The sequence below is a fragment of the Berghia stephanieae genome, chromosome 3 (genome assembly GCF_034508935.2).
Source record: "Berghia stephanieae isolate SIO BIC M18660-M18661 chromosome 3, UCSD_Bste_1.3, whole genome shotgun sequence".
Lineage (NCBI taxonomy): Eukaryota > Metazoa > Mollusca > Gastropoda > Nudibranchia > Aeolidiidae > Berghia > Berghia stephanieae.
In genome coordinates, this window is record NC_088362.1 from 93,408,695 (window position 1) to 93,428,760 (window position 20,066).

The following is a 20,066-nucleotide window of genomic DNA, read 5'->3' on the forward strand; positions in this document are numbered from 1 at the left end:
TTTTGAGTTTAGGTCCAACTGCAGGGCTAATTTGAAACACCTTGAAAGTGGGCGGAGATATCACTCTTGCTGTGTCCTCTATTATATTCCCTGCGCTAAATGTTTTCGTTTTCCAGGTTGCTTTCTGTCTGTGTCTTGGATTACTTGGCTGAGAGTCAAATGTGTAGTGTTAGTTTGGGGAAATTATTTTTTTTTTTCCCTTTTAAATCATCTCTGTGTTATGTAGTGTTATACAGGGTGTTTTTTTATTACTATCTGATAAAGAATTAAAAATAAAAACTAGAAATGATAGAAACATCTTTTTTTTGTGCATTTTTTCCAATACTATTCAAGTTTTTTGTGGTGAAAATTTCATTAAAATGCTATAAAGCTGTTACAATACAGTCATGCTTTTTGTAAAAAGGAAGAAATTCGACTCAAGCGATTTTTAACGCAAAAATTGGACAAAAAATCAAAGCACGATTGTATTGTTCTGAAATTTCCACTATGCAATAAAAAAATAGGTGTTTCTATGAATTCTAGTTTGTAGTTTTCAATGCTTTATCGGGTAGTAATAAAAAATACACCCTATATTTTTTTATTTTTTTTAAATAAAATATTTTGCTATCATCTGAGTGTATTCCTCAATGGGACCCTGTGTTCGTGTCTGGATTAGACTTTAGGGTGATCCCAAACTAAGCACAATGACAGTTTGCTATTGGAATCTATTTTTGTTCCATATTTGATCCAGTCCCCATTGTCTTACTTCTTCTCAGTGCTTTTAATCGTAAATCTAAAATGTTTTGGATCTATAATCTTCTTGCTTTTTGCTGGCTACAAAATGACATAAGAGTGTCATAAAACCCCTGAAAACAAACAAAAACAAAATCTCTGTGCTTTTCTAACAGCTACAGTAAATAAGAGAATGAAAAAAAAAAGTCGGCATTTTGAAAAACAATCAATTTATAACATTTTTTACAGAAACTCGGCATTTTGAAAAACAATCAATTTATAACATTTTTTACAGAAAATCGCATTTTGAAAAACAATCAATTTATAACTTTTTTATCAGAAACCTCGGCATTTTGAAAAACAATCAATTTATAACCATTTTTTACATAAACTCGGCTTTTGAAAAACAACAATTTATAAACTTTTTTTTACAAAACTAAGGCATAACTGAAAAAAACAATCAATTTATAACATTTTTTACAGAAACTCGGCATTTTGAAAAACAATCAATTTATAACATTTTTTACAGAAACTCGGCATTTTGAAAAACAATCAATTTATAACATTTTTTACAGAAACTCTTAGCAAAGATTACATTCTTTTACTTTTCCTTCATCCCAAGTCTGCTGTTCATCATTTTGACAAAGTCCATCATTCGTCTGTATTGCTGATATTCTGTAGTAATGACATCATCATATCTGCGGAGCTGGGCATCTTGTCCTGCCAGGCGTATATGGCTACCTGCAATTCGATTTCGACTCGCTACAGAGTTTGTTGTGATAATCCACCTGGGAAGAGAATTATTTTCGTTTAAGGGTTCATCTTAATTCACATATCTTTCTTTCTCTCTTTATCTTTTATTTTTATTTGGATATGTGGTGTATGGAATTCTACTTTGGGCAAGCCAATGTTAGCCTCCTACTTCAGCCCAGTCTCGTTATCTCTTCTAAGTATAGTAAAATAAAGGGATTGAGTAAAAATGACTCTTCTAAAAGATACAAAACAAATTAAACGACGTTTCGGCCTTTGGCCTTCTTCAGGTAAACAAGAAAAGGAATTATGTTATATTACATTGGCATTATAGTTAAAACATTATAAGTAAAAATGTGTTTGTGTGCAATCAAGAGCTAGGCTAGGCCTAGTTTGTGTGTCCATTTTTGTGTAGGCTACTTACTACTATACTACATCATATTCAGTATAATATGGGCTTTGCTGCAAGCAGACAGCTTAACTGCTGGTCAAGTAACTTCGCGATGGTTGTGTGGCAAGCGAACCGGCAGTCTCCAGAAGTGGGTGAGAGAGAGCTCGAGAAATGACCTGAGTTTGATACAAATATTCCAGTATTCGTGGATAGCTCACACGGTAGAGCCACGCTCTCACCTGCCAGGCAGAGTTGTCGTACCAATAAGGTCACAGGTTCAAATCCCACCACTGCCGCGAAAATTTTTATTCTCTATTGTCTTCTGGCACTTTTCTACTCACTTCATCTCTTGTTGTTAAGCAGACAGTACGTAGCATAAAACGGGCACTCATACACGAATACACACACAACGGTCAATTTTAATGAGAATGAGAGAGAAATTGTGATTCAGGGTTTTTGGTTATTTCCCTTGAAATTCGGCTATAACAGGGATTTTAGGCTGGTCCCACGTCATTGTTATACTGAGGTTCCACTGTATATGGCCATATTTTCAGAGTGTCATAAACTCGATGCATTTCACATGTCTATACCAATAATATCGTCCACTCACTAGCCCAAAGTCGGCTCCCTTGAGGGAGACCAGCTGTTTTGGTTGAAAAAACGTATGTTTTTGTTTGTTTTTTTCCCCCGGAGTTTTCATCATATCTCACACTGGGGTCCCAACCCAACACTTTCATACTTTAAAAATGATACTTGTTTGCAATTATGAAATGCTTCTCTAGACAATATGACATGCCTTACCTGTTGTCCATATCTGGGCTGTTGTTTACAAGAGCTCTGTAATCGAATTTTAACTTGGTAATCTCCACCTGATGAGTTGTGAGAAATGAGAAGTAAATCAAGCATGGATGGAATTTTTGTCATAAGTGAATTTACAGAGTCCTTCGTCACGCACAAACATACTTAACATAGGAATCCATTATCTTTTATATTCCTTAAGGTGCAATTCATTGAAATTGAGTGCTGTATTTCTAGACTAAGGGCTACCGGGACCCCCACTCCCCCCTGGGGATTTTATGAGACCAATTTTTCTAGTTAGTATAACATCTAAGCGATCCGTTTATGGCCGGCTGCCAAAAAAAATAGTGTCATCTTTACAGAGTTATTGCCCTTGAAAGGTCATTCAGTGCAAAAAAAAAATTTAAAAATTAATAAAATGCATTTTTGTATTTTGAAACATGTCTAATTTAATATAACTAAATATTATGTTTGAAACTGATGATTTGAGGGTCATTTTGAAATACATACAAACTATCTTTACTAATGACAAATAGAAATTTTTCTCGAAATACATATTATAGCATTTTAGTATGAGAATGTGAACTATTGAGAATAGGTGTCCCTGAAATACATTTATATTATAATTGTGACACACACACTCACCACATTCACACATAAAATATATATTCTGATATGGTTTGAGAGGTATGGAACATACTCATTTTTCTTCACAGTTCATCATCCACCCATTGGTCACAGTCTGAAAAATATCCTCTCTGATTCAGAAGACCATTCCTCTTCACCATCCTCTTCTCAATGTCATCTTCTTTAGGTTGCTGTTCATCAACAATAATGTTAACTAGTTCTTTTGGTATAATGTCGTCATCTCCAAACCAGTCGATCACTAAACTACCAGAAGTTGTCCTTTTCCAACCGTTTTCCTCTGGTTTTGGAATTTCAGGGAAGTTTGATGCTGCTTGCTTCCAAACCATTGCTTGAAAGTTTGCTCTCTTGTTATGCATCTGTAGACCTTTCTTACAGGGAGGGAGCTGGGAGAGGGGTCTGTCATCTCCAGGGGTGAATCTTTTTCTCACCGTATCAGCTCTCAGTTTGTTGACGTCATTTGCTCTGCTGTCTCCATACATTAGACACACAAACTTTTCAAGCTTTGATAAAACATCTTGATGTAGCACTTCTTGATTTCCCAATTCAGAAAATAAGTGTGTGAAATCTTGGTGTTTTGTCAATAAGGCAAATGGACGTACTTTTCCTTTTCCAGCAAAGCAGCTGGTAGTGTCACAACCTGTGAAATAATCCCAAATAGCGTCACATATTTCTGGTGATAATTTGCTAGAAAGGTTTGTGATGTTGAGAAGCCTTCTGTTTTTTCCTGTACCTGTGTTAAAAAGTAAAGGGACTTCAATTTTCTTTGCAAATGCCAAAAGCGACAAAAAGACATCAGTATTTGGTGATCTTACTACAATTTCTTCTTTCCTTGAATGTTGAGCTGCATATGTACAGTGAACAATAATTTTGGTGTCAGCTTCTTCGTGACTGCAATCCAGCTCAGGCATTGGTCTAGAGTCTGTGGTTATTCCATCCTCACTGCTCAGCTGTACACATGTGTTTTCATCGCAAAGAAAATGTTTCTGCCTTGGAGTTTTGATGCATATTTGTCTGACTCCCATTCTTGTAAAATTAGATTCATTAGGTTTATTTTATTCTCCCCACTTGATAGAAATAGCTTCCAGTCGCTTGGCACTTTGTTAACGGTCCTCCAATAAGAAAAGTATTATTTGAAGAATCACCCCTTCGAGATCTTTCTGTTGCTTTTATTGAATCCTCGAGGTATCTGTCTGTAATGAAATGAAGGTCTATAGACTTTGGGAGTGTGCTGAACAGTTTCAGAGCCAGTTCACCAAATGTTTCTGGTAATGAAACCAATGCTTGGAGAACTGCATTGCCATCAACAATGTAGATGTTCTTCATGAAATTCATTTTTGAGTCAGCAATTTCATATTTCTCCATTCTATTCAGAAGTGTAGTTTTTTGTCTTCAAGAAAGATCCATCACTTGTTGCTAAAGCCCACGGAACTGGGCTTAGTGTATAGCACATCACTTTACGAAGATCAATGTTTTGACACTGGCTTAACATGAGCAACTGGCCAAACATATCTCTTTGTGATGTAATTTTCAATGTTTCCGTTTTGTTGGAACTTATTATGACTTCTGTCTTCAAGTTCAGCAAATATTGGTGTTTCAGCTAGAAGATACAACCAACTCTCTGCTATTGTAAGGGTTTATGAATCCTAATAGCACTTACTATTTTTTGTACTAAAGCTCATTTTCAATATTATTAAGTTCTCTTTGGCTGTCTATGTTGTCTTCTAGTCCTAAAGTTGCTTGTGTCGCCTGTACATAACTTGCTCGGTTATGGCGAGTGACGCACCATCTGTAATAAGCAGGTCGATTTGTGCTGAAGCCAATTATGCCACCCTTTGTTTTTGCATGTCGATTGCTTGTCTGTTCAATTGTCAGATCAATTGGTGTTCTGGTTTTAGGCATGCCTGATCTACCCACACTCAAACCTCCATTTTGCAGCAAAGTTTTTTCCTCTGGTGTTGAATTCAATAGCTTTGTGTAATAATATGATGCGTATCTTGCATAATTATGGTGGTCCATTGAGAAAAACAGTGGGCATAGATGTCCAAGGAATTGTGTGTAAAGATCTACATCATTTGATCGTGTGCCTTCGTCGAATCTCAAAAGGTTCCAGACTCTTTCCATGTATTGGAGGATGAATTGGGCAGTTTTTCCATGTCTCCCAGTCTGCACTTCTTTCCTGATTTGAAAATATGTCTCTGAGAGTTCACGAAAAGCCTCAGATTCAGTTATGTTTTTTGTGCAAAGACTTGAATGGGAATTTAATTCAGACTCTACTGCACAAATGAGCATTTCCATATGTTTGTGGTGTTCAAATGATTGAAACAAAAGTCGCTCAAAAGATTCTAGCAAGACGTTGTGTATCCTCATTGACCTGTTGAAATGTTTTCCAGTAAAAACTCCTTCAAGTGAACCTCTGTCACATATCCCTGCTTCAACAATTATTTCCTCTATACCAGATCCTCTCATCAGTTTTCAAAGTGCCCCCAAGTATGACATCATTGTGTGAAATGCACTGAGGTGTACTGACACATTACTAAATTCACTGGGATTTTGCCATATGATGTTATAGGCTTTTTTGGCAGCTGCCAAATCAAATGTGACCAGAGCTATGGATTGACCAAATTCTTCAGTGGCTTCCTTGGACAATTAAAGAACTTTTTGAACAGTGGAATTTTCATTGATTGATGCATCTATTGGGGGCATGTAATCAACAACAGATTTTTCATAGAGTTCATCTTGTCTGACATAACCATCCTTTCCAAGCAGGGATTTTGCCTGACATCTTTGCTCTTAGAAAAACCCAGCCGAGGTCACAATTTGTGGTCTTGCTGATAGAAATAAGAGATGTACTTTCCTGCATTGGTAGTACTGGATCTGCTTTTGCTTTTACAAAGCAAGGTTGGAGCTCCAATGATTTGTATGTGACCGATCTCTTTTTATACTTTCGTGTTTCTTTCTGAAATAACATTTACTGATGCAGCTGATCTATTGGAATGTGTCTTGTTTCTCATGGCAACTCAATTCAGCGCTTGTTGATGGTTGTTCCGATGTATGTTGTGCTCTGCTTGCAGGTTGTTGGATGACAATTCCATGTGTAGAAAAGCTGATGTCAGTGTTTACCTGGACCCCCCCCCCCCCCATCTCTCCTTGGGCTGATGTAATAAGAAAATGATCCCTAAGTACCAAATTTCTCCTGTCATATTACAATATACTGCTTTCATTTTGCCATAAACCTTTCTCTAATCCACCAAGGGGAATAACTGCTCTGTCAACAGTACAATCACAAAATATCCAATATCTTCAAAACTAGTGAATAAAAATCTACGAAATTTTAGATTTAGGTCTAGCTATACACAGGCTATAACACTTTCTCTTTGATGTATATAGAAATATGTAATGCTCTAAAGTTATATAACAGTGTCTGTGAAACTTTTTTGAAAATTTGAATATTTTAAAATTCATCCTTGAAGTTCATACATACTAAATACTCTGAACCTTGAATTTAGTTATTATTTATCTAATATAGTCTATATACATCAGTGCAATCCAAATTTGTGACATGTGTGATGAAAACTAAGGAAGCTATGGCAGTTCAAAGTTTGGCAGTGGCAAGCTCATTTTAACGCACTTGATGACCTTTCAAGGGCAATAACTCTGTGAAGATGACACTTTTTTTTTGGCAGCCGGCCAGAAATGGAAAGCCCACACCTTATATTTACTTTAAAAATTGGTCTCAAAAAATCCCCAGGGGGGGAGGGGGGGGGGGGGGGGCGGAGAGTGTTTCGCCCATTGGCCCTGGGTCTATTCTGTTCGAGATGAAACTCGATTGATGTCACCATTTATTAATAGTTCTTTGTTTGGCTTTTTTTTAATTTTTTTTTGGTTCTGTTTTTGTATTTTGTTTGGATATTTTTCTCTTTCTAATTGTGTCCCTCCCTTTCCTTTCTTTCTTTGTTTTTACCAGCTAGAGAGAACTGTTTTTACTACACTATTTCCGCCAAAGTATAAGTGACATGATTGTGGGATGAGGTGGCCAAGTGGAATGGTTAAAGCATTGCACCTGCTCCGGCAATAAGGCAGGATGCAACGGCCTAAACCTTCCCAACCATGTCAGCGGTCGAAGTTCTGCGTGTTTACGCGGCGGGGGTCGTTTGGATCCTAATCACTCCTACCTGCCAACAGTCTTGGTTCCCACTCCGGTGGCTTACCACACGAATGCCTGGGATAAAGGGGTTGAGTCGCTATTCGGGGGCCGGGTTGAATTGCCATTCCGTTTGTGCCTACAACGTCAGGCCGACGTGAGGTGCCCCAAATCAATTGACTTTCCAGAATGGTCTAGTAACTCTCAACCAATTAGCCTGTGCCGCTAGGTAAGCACATAAGCGCCCCCACCATTGTATAGAAACACACGTCAAGCCGGTGATCCATTAGGGGCATACAACATGGCAGCAGCTTCTTATGGTTCACACTATTATGTTATGACGATCGACCCAATCAGCAAAGTCCGGTCCGCATTCGTGCACCGTCGCGAACCCGCCTGGTAGCATCGTCACAACACACCTTTCGACTAGATGCTCTGCCGTTTCGGGTTCTTGTCCACAGCGTGGACATATTGGACTGGAAGTTAGACCCCACTGATGTAACGCACCGGCCGTTAGGCAGCTCCTCGACCGAAGCCGATTCGCAGCTACCCAGTGTCTCCTCTTACTGGTATCAAAGCCTGGCAACTTCTCACCAAGCTTAGAGGAGTGTAGGTCCCCGCCCCCACGAGGGATTGAATTCGTCCAAACCGACTTCCATCTCGTATGTGCAGCTCTGTCCGTAGTCAGGGATTCTGCGTACAAGGGTTGCCGGGACTTATTTCGGCTCGAAGCGGGGGCACCGTTCATTATGCGCATGAGAGGGGTATCCCCATTCCCTCTCTCTTTGATCTTACTCAGCCAGTTTCCCGTAATGGTCTCCCTCCGGACATCGGGGGACTGGATCGCTGCCATTATCGGGCCCCATTCTCTAGGGGTTGTTGCTAGCGTTCCCGACACTGTGTGCATCGACTTGCGAAGGTTTACATCCACCTTCTCAACGTTTCTGCTTCTACCCCACACTGGAGCGCAATACTCCGCGGTGGAATAGCATAGTGCCAGGGCGGATGTTCTCAGGAGCGCTTGGCTAGCGCCCCAAGTCGATCCCGCCAGCTTCCTCAGAAGACTGTTGCGTTTCTCTATCTTCCGGGCAACCCCTTCGAGATGAACCCGATAGGTAAGGCTGCGATCCAACGTCACCCCTAAATATTTTGGACGCGGCTCATATGGGAGTGGCTGGTCCCCGACTAGGACATTCAGTTTACGGGTGTGCCAACCACTGCATAAGTGAAATGCAGTGGCCACGGTTTTTGAAGTGTTCATCTTCAGGTACCACTTGTCAAAGTAGGATTTGAGTCTGGTGACGTCCTCGCTGAGTACGCTCTCGAGACGGGTCCACACTTTACTCTGAGTAACGAGTGCCCAGTCGTCTGCGTATCCCAGCCTCAGGGAGGAAGTGTTCGGCATATCGCTAATGTAGACGTTAAACAACATTGGCGCAAGTACCGACATGGCCGATTCCTGATGGCATCAGCCGTTTGATGGATTCTATCCAAAGAATAAGACGCTGTTACCATATGTTTCATACCACAGATATATGGATAAACTGCAACTTCATGCATGCCTTCATCCTCTATGACTACAACTGCTGCATCTGCGCTACTACTGCCACTAGTATTATTACTACTACTTACTACTGCAATACTGGTTGGGGTTCCTGACCGCCCAAAGTGGGCAGGTAGGCACTTACTATAACCTCTATCCCTCTATAGCTGTTTTCCAATTTGCCCTCTTTCTTTGTCTTGAAATGAGATTTAATTGGTTTTGTCCTGGCCCTGGTCGGAGTCCTTGGCTTGGAGGGAAACAGTCAAATGTATAGTTATTGTTTTGGGAGATGATATTTTTTTCCTTTGTAAAACATATCTCTGTTATGTATCAGTATATATTTGTTGTTTTGAATTTATAATGTAAACATTTGAGTGTGTTCCTCTTAGGGGGACCTGTGCTTGTGTCAGGATGAGACATTAGGTGATTCAAACTTAAATACACGGAAAGTCTGCTCTTAGAATCTACATCTGTTCCCCATTTGAACCAATTTTCCTATGTCTTACGTTTTCTTGGGTGCTTTAATTTTAATTGTGGAACTTTTTACTATCTCATTTTCTTCCTTTTTACTGGCGCTGATATAACCTAAATGTGTTGCAAGCGCCGTTAAATCCTGAAAAACAAAACAAACAAAACCGCTATTAATACATCGGGGTAAATAATTTTTTAAAACCTCTTTCCACTCCATTTTATACTTTATATAAATTACGCATGTCACGAATGGGGATTTCTTTCCAAGATGAAAGACGGAGGCTAGCTCTGCGAAACGAATGTAAGATTTCTATCTCCAGATACTAAAATCAGTTGTGAACAATTCATCTTTTGGGTTTACGGGGTTTTCAAATGGTGGCACGATTTATTCGACCTCATGTTTTTTTTTTAACGCGAGATGCAGTACTAATAATATAAAGTCATTCTTTACCCATGGAGCCGGAGTTTTCCCTGTTTCTATCGCGTGACAATGACAATAACAATTGCATGCTACCCTTTGGATGGGACGCTGGTACTTTCCATCAGATCTGAGAGACCCAGCTATCCAGTCAATTGGATGGGAGCATCACCCTTGAATCATATACCTATGATGTTCGCATGGGTGTACGATCCGATAGTGATGTCGTTTCTTCTTCTCTTTACTAGCCTTTCCTGCTTCTTTGGTTTCTGATTGTATTTGTGACAGGGGATATTTTTTTCTGTAAATCTTCTGCCTGTTTGTTCTTGCTTATTTATAATTTAGCTTATGATATCTTTAGGTTATGATTTTGATTTACATTTGTACTATTTTTGTTAGATTGCTTGTTTTTTTTTTTTTGTTTCAGCGGTCTCTCATATAACCTCAATTGTGTTGGAAGAGACCTAAAGCAACAAACAAAAAATATCCAGTCACTGCTGGGTGGATAGGGGGGAGGGGGGGTGTCAATAATCGAATCGTTCTAGGTCCATTTGCGTGTGAAGCGAGGGTTCTACCAACGGAGCTATCTGGATCCCTTGACGTGAGACGAGTCCCATTTAATTTAGACTATTTACTACTTTTTAATTATTGGCACAATGACGGAACGTACCTCTGGGTGTGATTTCTGAAGTTTCTTCATTTCTGCCAGGACATCTGCGTGGCTCGGGGAAGATCCTTTAATCTCAAAGCAAACGGCACAGGGTTGTGGTTCAGGTTCATGGGTAAAAGTTCCAACATTTCTGTTCTTTTTCTGTACCTGGAAAGGAATTAAATTATAATGAAGAATATTCTATAAATGAGATCTAAACAAGTAAAGCTGTCTATAGCTGAGATTATAATATGCGTTGGTTGGCTGGGGGCATCGGGTAGTATCTTTAGTGGTTTTTTATCCCCCTTATTATTATTATCTTTTGGAATGAAGCGACTTAGTTTGCTCAGACCATGGCTTAAATTCCTTTTCAAGGATAAGGCGGTCGGATTTGAATGTGAGCATATGCGGTTTCTGTGAGAGCTAATTCTAAACCTGAGAATTACATTGACAAGTAGAAGATCATTCATTATAGTTATAATCTATCTCTGTCTATCTGTCCTCAGCTATCCTCGTTAGTGTTGGCCTGCCCATCCTTCTCCATTCCTTCACATTATCCATCCAGCATTTTTTTATTTTTTTTTACTGTTCCCTCCAATGTCCCATGTATAATATGATGGTTTTTGCCTATAATTCATGACGAGAAACACGGCCAACCCAATTTTTTTCCTCTTTTCATTATTGACACGGGATTTCTGTGGTCATGTAAGAAAAAACGTTACTATTCTGTGTGTCTATTCATTCGATTCATGGTCTGTCCAGATGATGCTTAAAATGCGTCTCTATAGCATTTGTTTTTGAATTATTGTATCTTGAGGATTTTTGTCCAGCTTTCACAAACATGTAAGAGGATTGATGTTACAAGTGCGTTACATTGTTTATGTATGGAATGGAATGCCATGCCCTTGCTTTCCCATATCTTTTCCAATCTTACAATTGCGTTCGTAGATGTCACTGGTTCGTTGCCATTGCTATCCTGTTTTTAATTTCGATTGTTGAGCGGCCGTCTTTGGTCATTCTACCTCCGAGTTATTATGTTATCTCTTCCAGCGGTTGACATTCGACTACGATGTTGGCTTTGATGTAGTCTTTATCTTTAACTCCTTTCCAAATGCTGTCCATGTGAATGTGTCAATCTTGGCAGTAGCCGTGTACCTGTGTCTGAGTGGACATTTGGGTGGTGTCAGACAAGACACATTGGTAGATTGCTTTTGGATCTACTTCCATTCTCTAGATGCTGTCTTTGGACATCCCGTGGTGTACAGGAAGGTCACTTGTGTCTCCTATAGCTGTTATCTTTTTACTGGTTGCTTTCTGTCCTCCGAGTTGCTTTCTGTCTTTGTTTTGGAATGAGATCTCTCTCTCTCTCTCTCTCTCTCTCTCTCTCTCTCTCTCTCTCTCTCTCTCTCTCTCTCTCTCTCTCTCTCTCTCTCTCTGTGGATGATCTCAGACTAAGTACTCTTGGAATTTACCTCTTTTCCCTATTTTAATCATCCCCCTTTTTCAGTTTTTCTCTCTTGACGTTGTTCTTAAATCTGGAATTAACTAGTTTTCTTCCTTTTTACTTGTGCTGAAATGACCTAAAAGTGTCGCAAACGCCGGAAACTCTTTAAAAACAAACACAAAACAACGCTCCCATTCTACCTGTTTGCTATTACTTGAGTTTTCTTTCTTTTTCATTATATTCATTATCTTCCAATTTCTTACTCTAAAATGACAGTATAGCGCGACAAGCGCTGTAAAGTCCTATAAACAAAACAACAACAAAAAATCAAAAGAAAAAAACAAACATTACGCATAGTCACATTGGGAATCATTTGATATTGCAAACGATTACCTTAACAAGTACTGGATCTTTCTTCAGGTCGATGACACTATTAAATTTGTCGTCATTGACAGTTTGCTTTTTCGGCTGAGATCTGAAAATTAATGGGACAAAAATATCAATACAATTCATGATGTGTTATGCACAAACTATTATTGGCTAGCCAACCAGCGGCCTCGATGAGAAAAATACCCGCCATTTTGATGTTGGCTGGGAATCGCGTTACTATAGTAAACAAGCGCTGATCGGCCGTTCATGAAAACAAGTTGCTGCTCGCTCGTTTAACTCAAAATTATTCAAAACGATCTCTCTAAAATGATATAAATGTGACTTCTTAAGGTTTTCTTCACGGTCAAAACCACACAACATTCTATTAATGATTACGTCCGAGGCAAAAAGGAATATTGACAGGTCGACCGAGAGTTGAACTCGTGAGACGACAAACATCAATGCGAAGTGTAGCGAGAGTCAAGCTATTGTTTGTCTTGTCCTATTTTATATAGAGAAAAGGATAAATAGTATAGCCTCGTGTGTGACTGGTTGCGTGTCATAGTCTTGTTTTTAAATTGTTTCTGTTGTTTATGTGTGTAGTGATGACTCTCTCACACTCAATTTCAATGCCGAAAGAGGAATTCCCGCACACAAGAAAGGGGAATTGGGGTGGTATTTGGCATACATATTGTATAGTATCTAGTTCTAAATAGATAACTGATTAGAATTATATTATGATATATAAACACAATGCCAAATACAATTCCGAAGTTTCCTTATTTCAAATGAAGTAAAGCTCCAAAACCTAATGGTAGTGATTGTAGTACTGAGTGTTAGTGAGGTGATGTGTTGTTGGTGGTGGTTGTAGTTGTAGTAGTAATAGTGATGATGATGTGGTGGTGGTGATGTTTGTAGTTGTAGTAGTAGTGGTAGTGATGATGATGTGGTGGTGGTTGTAGTAGTAGTGGTAATGGTAATGATATGGTGGTGGTGGTGGTTGTAGTAGTAGTGGTAATGATGCGGCTATGTGGTCTAGTAGTATGACACTCGCTTCCGGATCGGAAGGTCCTGGGTTCGAGCCTCGCGCTCGGCGCATAGTTCAGTCCTTGGAAAAGGCTCTTTACTCACATTCTCTCACCGTACTCAGGTGTAAAATGAGTACCTGACCGTTAACAGAGTTGTCTTTGTCCGAAAAATTGTAATATCGCCTAACAGGCGTCATGTCCCGTCCTACATGTTAAATGTTGACCAGGGACCCCTTGTAAAGCGCTTTGAGCACATTTAGTAGATATTGCACTATATAAAGCTCAATTTTTAAAAAAATAAAATTTCAATGATGATGATATGGTGGTGGTGGTGGTTGCAGTAGTAGTAGTGGTAGTGATGATAATGTGGTGGTGGTTGTAGTTGTAGTAGTAGTGATAGTGATGATGATGTGGTGGTAGTTGTAGTAGTAGTGGTAGTGATGATGATGTGGTTGTGGTGGTTGTAGTAGTAGTTGTAATGGTGATGATATGGTGGTAGTGGTGGTTGCAGTAGTAGTGGTAATGGTAATGATATGGTGGTAGTGGTGGTTGTAGTAGTAGTGGTAATGGTAATGATATGGTGGTGGTTGTAGTAGTAGTGGTCGTGATGACGATGTGGTTGTGGTGGTTGTAGTAGTAGTGGTAGTGATGCTATTGTGGTGGTGGTTGTAGTAGTTGAGGTAGTGATGTGGTGGTGGTTGTAGTAGTAGTGGTGGTGGTGGTTGTGGTAGTAGTGGTAATGATGATGATATGGTGGTGGTGGTTGCAGTAGTAGTGGTAGTGATGACGATGTGGTTGTGGTGATTGTAGTAGTGGTAGTGATGATGATGTGCTGGTGGTGGTGTAGTAGTAGTGGTAGTGATAATGATGTGGGGCTGGTGGTTGTAGTAGTAGTGTTAGTGATGATATTGTGGTGGTGGTTGTAGTAGTAGATGATGTGGTGGTTGGAAAACACATTACAGGTTATTATAATACATGATTACACACATTCTCTAACTTCATTTTTTTTGACAGCTTCGTTGTGCCATAAATATACGCAACAGTTCTGAAACATTTTATTGTGGATTTTGATAATGTTTGTTGTTTTTCTTGTGTCGTTATGTTGACATAGATACCGAATGAATGGTAATTACTACATTCTCAGCCAACAACAAAATGGCGCTGAATGCTTTCATTGGTGGACACTTTTTAGGCTTCGTACGTATTCTCATTCGTTTAATTCTATGGGTAAATCATTACTTCAGTCAGTTACAATGCTAGCAGAAAAACTTTTGTATCCACTATACTTTCTAATCTTTTGTTGTTGTTGTTGTTGTTGTTGTTGTTATTGTTGTTCTTTGAAGCGAACCTTCGACTTCGAGTCTCCGTTCACTCGCAACTCGCGAGCCCGATTAGATTCGGGTTGTTTTTGTTTTGTTATTTTAGTTTTTACTCTTAAAAATGTGTACTCTCGACAATCTGCAATATCTTACAGTTTTTTTAAGCCAGTGCCAATAGCAACAGGATACTTTTTGCCTCTGTCATTCGTAACAGACGTATTTTCCTTCAGAATCAAACTCTCAATCTAAAAATAGCTGCTATCTTGTCTCGTCTCAGGCTAAGCTTGAAGTCCGGCCTCTGCAAATGACGAAAACTTGGTCAAAGTTAGTCCGAAGGTGCCGTGATTTGAGTCTGGGACTTGCTTGGCCAGCTCACATAAAATCCGATTTTTTTTCCAAGTCCTTGACTAAAGTCTAGAGACTAAGCGCTAGTCCGCGTTCATAAAAATGGGCCAAGTTGAATGAAGAAATTGTCTTACCCAAGAAAACAACTTCCCGGTTAAAGTGAGATCATTGTCACTCATTTAGTCGCTGTTGACGCAGTTAATGGCCCTTGGCGTTGTTAATGCCGCCATACACGCAGAGTTTGGTTTTTGTTTTACTTATGATGAGGTATGAGTAAAAAAAAATCGTAGCGCTATCCACTGACTTTTCTGAATTAATATTTATCCCTGCGGTATGGCCGACTCTCTGGTGACGGTCTGTCCATCGAAAATCCGGCTGCTTCTAATATTTCATGAGCCATCGGGAGATCGGGGCGTAGCAGTATAGAAGGAACGAAATTGACGTCACTCAGCTCTTTGTTATTGCTTTCAGCCAGCCATTTTTATGCGTAGTTCTCATTAAATTGTGTTAATCAGACCATGAACGTTTAAACGTTATTTTTTTTTTTTTTTTTTTTTTTTTTGGCATCAATAAAAATGTGGTCAATTTTTTTGTTTGTTTTTTTTTTCTATTGTTTTGATTGGTTGGTTTGTTTTGTTTTTGGTTTGGTTTGGTTTTTGGATGTTTTGACTTCAGATTCTTGATCAGCGTCAAATTTAGAATAATTTTGTATCACGAATCATGCGTCTACTCAAAAAATTGCTGAAAATAGAAATATATTTTTAAAAGCGTATCTTTTGCTTCAAAAATATTTTGAATTTTGATCTAAGCTGGAAAAAAAATTGTGATTTTACTTAGTTTTGCCATTGCAGTGCTGAAGCTCTTGACATCTATTTCCACTTCATGAAGCCAGAATCAGCAATTCTGCCTCTCCTCCTTTCATTCAGAAAAAGGATTCATAAGACATAACTTATAATAATTATTTATTTAGAATATATTTCGAATTGCTACTGTGGTTTCCACGAAGGATGCAGGCTGTTTGAGCACGTTTTAATCCCGGACTATCGTCATAGTCTCGGCCTGCCCCAGTAGATTTTGACTAATAAAAACGCGGTATTTGTGACATATCTACCCTCAAGTTCACCCAGACAAATATTGATGCTATTCGTTTATTTTAAAAACTCATAACATCCGTCAGCTGGATCGTACGTGACAATACAAAACTACGTTTATAGTCTGATTAATACAATTTAGTGAGAACTACTCATGAAAATGGCTGGTTAAAAACAAGAACAAAGAGCCGAGTGACGTCAAAATCATTCATTCTATACCTGGTTGTTCACAAATAATAGAATGAAGGAAGTTGACTTTACTCTGCTCTTTGTTATTGTTTAACGACCGCTAGTTAATAAATGATTGGTTCACACTAGATTCGCTCAATCTCCACAGATAACAAAAACAATGCCCTCAATTGTATTAGATTTTCGTCCAAAATGCGTTTCCACATTGTTAGATAACTCGACGTGAGAGTTTTATATTGTTATATAAATGCCTTCGGGTTTTTGGGTAAGTAAATCACCACTAGTTTTTAATCCCATGTCAGAGAGTAGTTACTATGTGATGTTATGATTAACAATCCTAGCCTTATCTCTATTATAAAGCATTTTATTGCATATATACATTTAATATTTCAACAAATTGCTATTTGGGGATTAAACTAGAAATAATGAAAATATCATTGATATTATTCTTTTTATGCTACTTTCGACTGGCAACTTCCAGATACTCACTTTTTCGACTTAGCAGATTTTTCCGACTTTTTCTTCTTTCCTTTCGCTTTCCGAAATCCTAGTTTGTGTAAGTTTTCCTGTACTTCCTCAGGGAGTTCAATCTCCTCAGCGTCTGCTACTGTGAGTCTGGATTCCTCAAAACCAGCTGGAATAAATAATGCAAACTAATTAATCGTGGTCAGGAAGATCAGTTGGACTCTCAGAGATTGGAAATGAAACACAAATTAATGATTCCATCACATTGACTGAAAAGTAGGAGGCCAAGAGTAAGCCAATAGTGTGTCATAGTCATAATATTACCCCGAACGTAATGCATTTGGCTCACAATAAACCTTTAATGATCTTATTGAATCTGTATAAACCGTCATTAAGACAAGCCCAGTTGATTTTAATACTGAAGTGACGTACTGACCGGTGTAATTGGACCAATGTTCGTGTGAAATGTTTCATTCAGATCCTCGTGAAAAAAACATCAGATGCTTTCAAAAATTGCCCTTTTCTTAGAAAAAGCTCCGTGCTTAGAAAATGCTGTAAAAAAATCAGGGAAATCCTCCTTATCTTTTTACGCCCGTGTCCGATAATAATAATAATAATAATAATAATAATAATAATAATAATAATAATAATGATAATAATAATAATATCAATCCACAAAATGGAAAATTTTCCGTGGTTTACATCATTGTAGCTGTCAAACTATCCACACAGGTAAACAAAATTAGACCAGATTGTGTGTGTGTGTGTGTGTGTGTGTGTGTGTGTGTGGTGGGTGGGTGGTGGGTGGGGGGGGGGGGGGGGTCAAGCTAGCTAGGAAAAGTCACCAAATTTGAGGTTTTTGCATTAGAATTGGCCGTTTTGTGAACGGAAGACATAGGCCTGGGGTGCAAAGTCGTCACCCCAGGGAGAGAAAGGGGGTTTACTTAGAGAATAATTCTGCTGTTTTCCTTAGTTGTAATATAATCAATCATGAGTTTTTATAGGATGACGACATATTCAACCATGAAGTATGAAATAGGGGTATTTTATTGTGACGAAATCAACTTAATTATTAAGTTGCTTTATGCTGAAAACACGTCAGAAGAGTAGAACATAATCACCATAACCTATCTTATGTGATAATATGCTTGGCTTGATAATGGTTTTAGTATTGTAAAATATCATCATTGAACTTTAGAAAATTTAAGAACATTGAGGTGATTTGGTTTGTTCCCTTTATGGAAGTGTGAAGAAAAACTCCTTTTTATACAAAAGTAGACCAGATAACATTGTGAGGTTTAAGAGAAATGGATTGATTATTTTTCTTTAAAATGAGGTTTCTTTATAAATCTTATATGAAAGATAATGACGATTATACACCTAACAGTATTTATCATTAATGTTGATGATAATATTTGTTGCATGACTCCATGTGCATTTCCTCCCCCTTTTTAGGTATTCAGATGTCGATTGCGACAATTTTTATTTTGGTTGCTTTTGATGTTTTGAGTTGAGGTCTCTGTTGTAGTCTTTTTTCCTTCTCCTTCTTCTTCTTGCTTTTAAATGTGTATATTGTTTGCTTGTTCATTGTAATAATTTATTATTGCTCTTTCGTTCAAGACTTATATGAATAAATATGTACAAATTGCATCATTACGACAAATCTTAGCAGTTTTTTGAACGCATACTTCGTTGTTTCTGGCATAATTTGTGGCATAAGTTCACTTTCTTCTGTTTGGCATTTTTGTGGCATAATTGGTCTTGAAGACCTGAGATGCACATTCCTCCCACCAAATCCAAGCATCAGTAACACACTTTATGGTCACCTGGAACAACTACAAAAAACGTCTACGTCATGGCACAAGACCGAAGGGCTAGAGCTCAGGTGGTCGCTGGTTCGGATAAGTAAGTAAGTAAGTAAGTGGCATAATTGGGGGGGGGGGGGGGGCATTTTCTTGGAGGGACAGAATAAGAGAGACTGACTTAAGAACTCCTTATGTTGTGACCTGAATATATGACATAATCCCAGTGGAAAATTGTCGATTGAACTCTATAAAATCGCACACCTTCCGGAATTTAGGAAAATGGCGATGGTTAAGCAGAGGGTGCATTTTAGCTGAGTGTGCAATTATCCGATTTCACAACATGGCAGATAGGAGTGAATTATCTTAAGTATAAACATGCCTTTTACTCACATGCTCTTGGTGAGGCAGAATTAATTGCAGCCAGACTTCCAGTGGACCTTGTTATGATAGATTGGGTAGCCATGGACCATCGACTCACTGCCCTAGAAGGACACGGACCGCTCAGTGGTCTTTGTAGGCCGTTGGCACTGGACCTTGTAGAGTCTAGTTGTTCTCTGCGACTCATACCACTCCCCCCACGGATTATAAAAGCATCACAAATCCTTGATAGTGTTGTGGCTGAAAAAAGGAAGGTAGAAACTTTTGATGATAATCACGATAATGATGATGATGATGATGATGATGATGATGATGATGATGATGATGATAATGATGATGATGATGATGATGATGATAATGATGATGATGATGATGATTGATGATGATGATAGTTAGTAGTGGTGGTTGTGGTTGTAAGAATGAGGGAGGGGTGTCCGGCGTAGCATCAATCATAATAATGTTTCAATTGCATAATTCTCATTAAAACAGTGGTCGCTTGTTTGTATGTGTGTGTGTGTGTGTGTGTGTGTGTGCGTATGCATATGTGTGTATATGCTAGTTTTCTTTCAATTCACACCCATGTGCATTTCTCTTGTTTTCATTTGTTTGGTTGCTATTGTTATTTGGGGTGAAGGCGTTGTGAAGGAAGATCTTCATGCATTAATTGGTAAATGATAGCGATGCTTCTTTCATTGCCCGTGCCCCCTACGATGAATGTATTATTCATAGGGTGTCTTGACTTGCGTGTCTGACTTCCTTTTGACCCAAACTGTCTTGAACCTACATCAAACGCGTCGCATCTTGTGTGACGTCATTTGGGTCGATTCGTCAATCTTCATCTTTACGAGGTGGAAGGGGAGGCGAATAATGCGTGAGTCGCAGTAGACAAACGTGAGATGTAGCTACGGGATGTTTTGATAGACTGATCGATCGATCGATTGATTGGTTGATTGATTGATTGTTTGTGTTTCGACATGAATTTATTATTATTATTATTATTATTAAAACACAGAAACCAACCCTTGACATGGAATAATTGAAGTACGCAAGCTTGTTTCGCTCTAGACTATATCAGTACGGAAAATTACTTAAATGTTTGTGATATTCTAAAAG

The 20,066-nt window shown here is 38.6% G+C and overlaps 1 protein-coding gene across 1 annotated transcript in view; it reads right to left on the reverse strand.

The window, feature by feature from the left end:
* Positions 1–1,204: 1,204 nt before the first annotated feature.
* The window catches only part of LOC144969706 (uncharacterized), a 25,758-nt gene continuing 6,896 nt past the window's right edge, over positions 1,205–20,066 (reverse strand). The window contains exons 2-7 of the mRNA XM_078908862.1: positions 18,966–19,193; positions 16,795–16,939; positions 12,358–12,439; positions 10,542–10,688; positions 2,654–2,721; positions 1,205–1,499 (exon numbers count right to left, since the gene is read on the reverse strand). Of these exons, the coding sequence (XP_078764988.1) occupies positions 1,313–1,499; positions 2,654–2,721; positions 10,542–10,688; positions 12,358–12,439; positions 16,795–16,939; positions 18,966–19,193 (857 nt within the window). The 3' untranslated portion in view covers positions 1,205–1,312. The remainder of the gene's footprint in view (positions 1,500–2,653; positions 2,722–10,541; positions 10,689–12,357; positions 12,440–16,794; positions 16,940–18,965; positions 19,194–20,066) is intronic.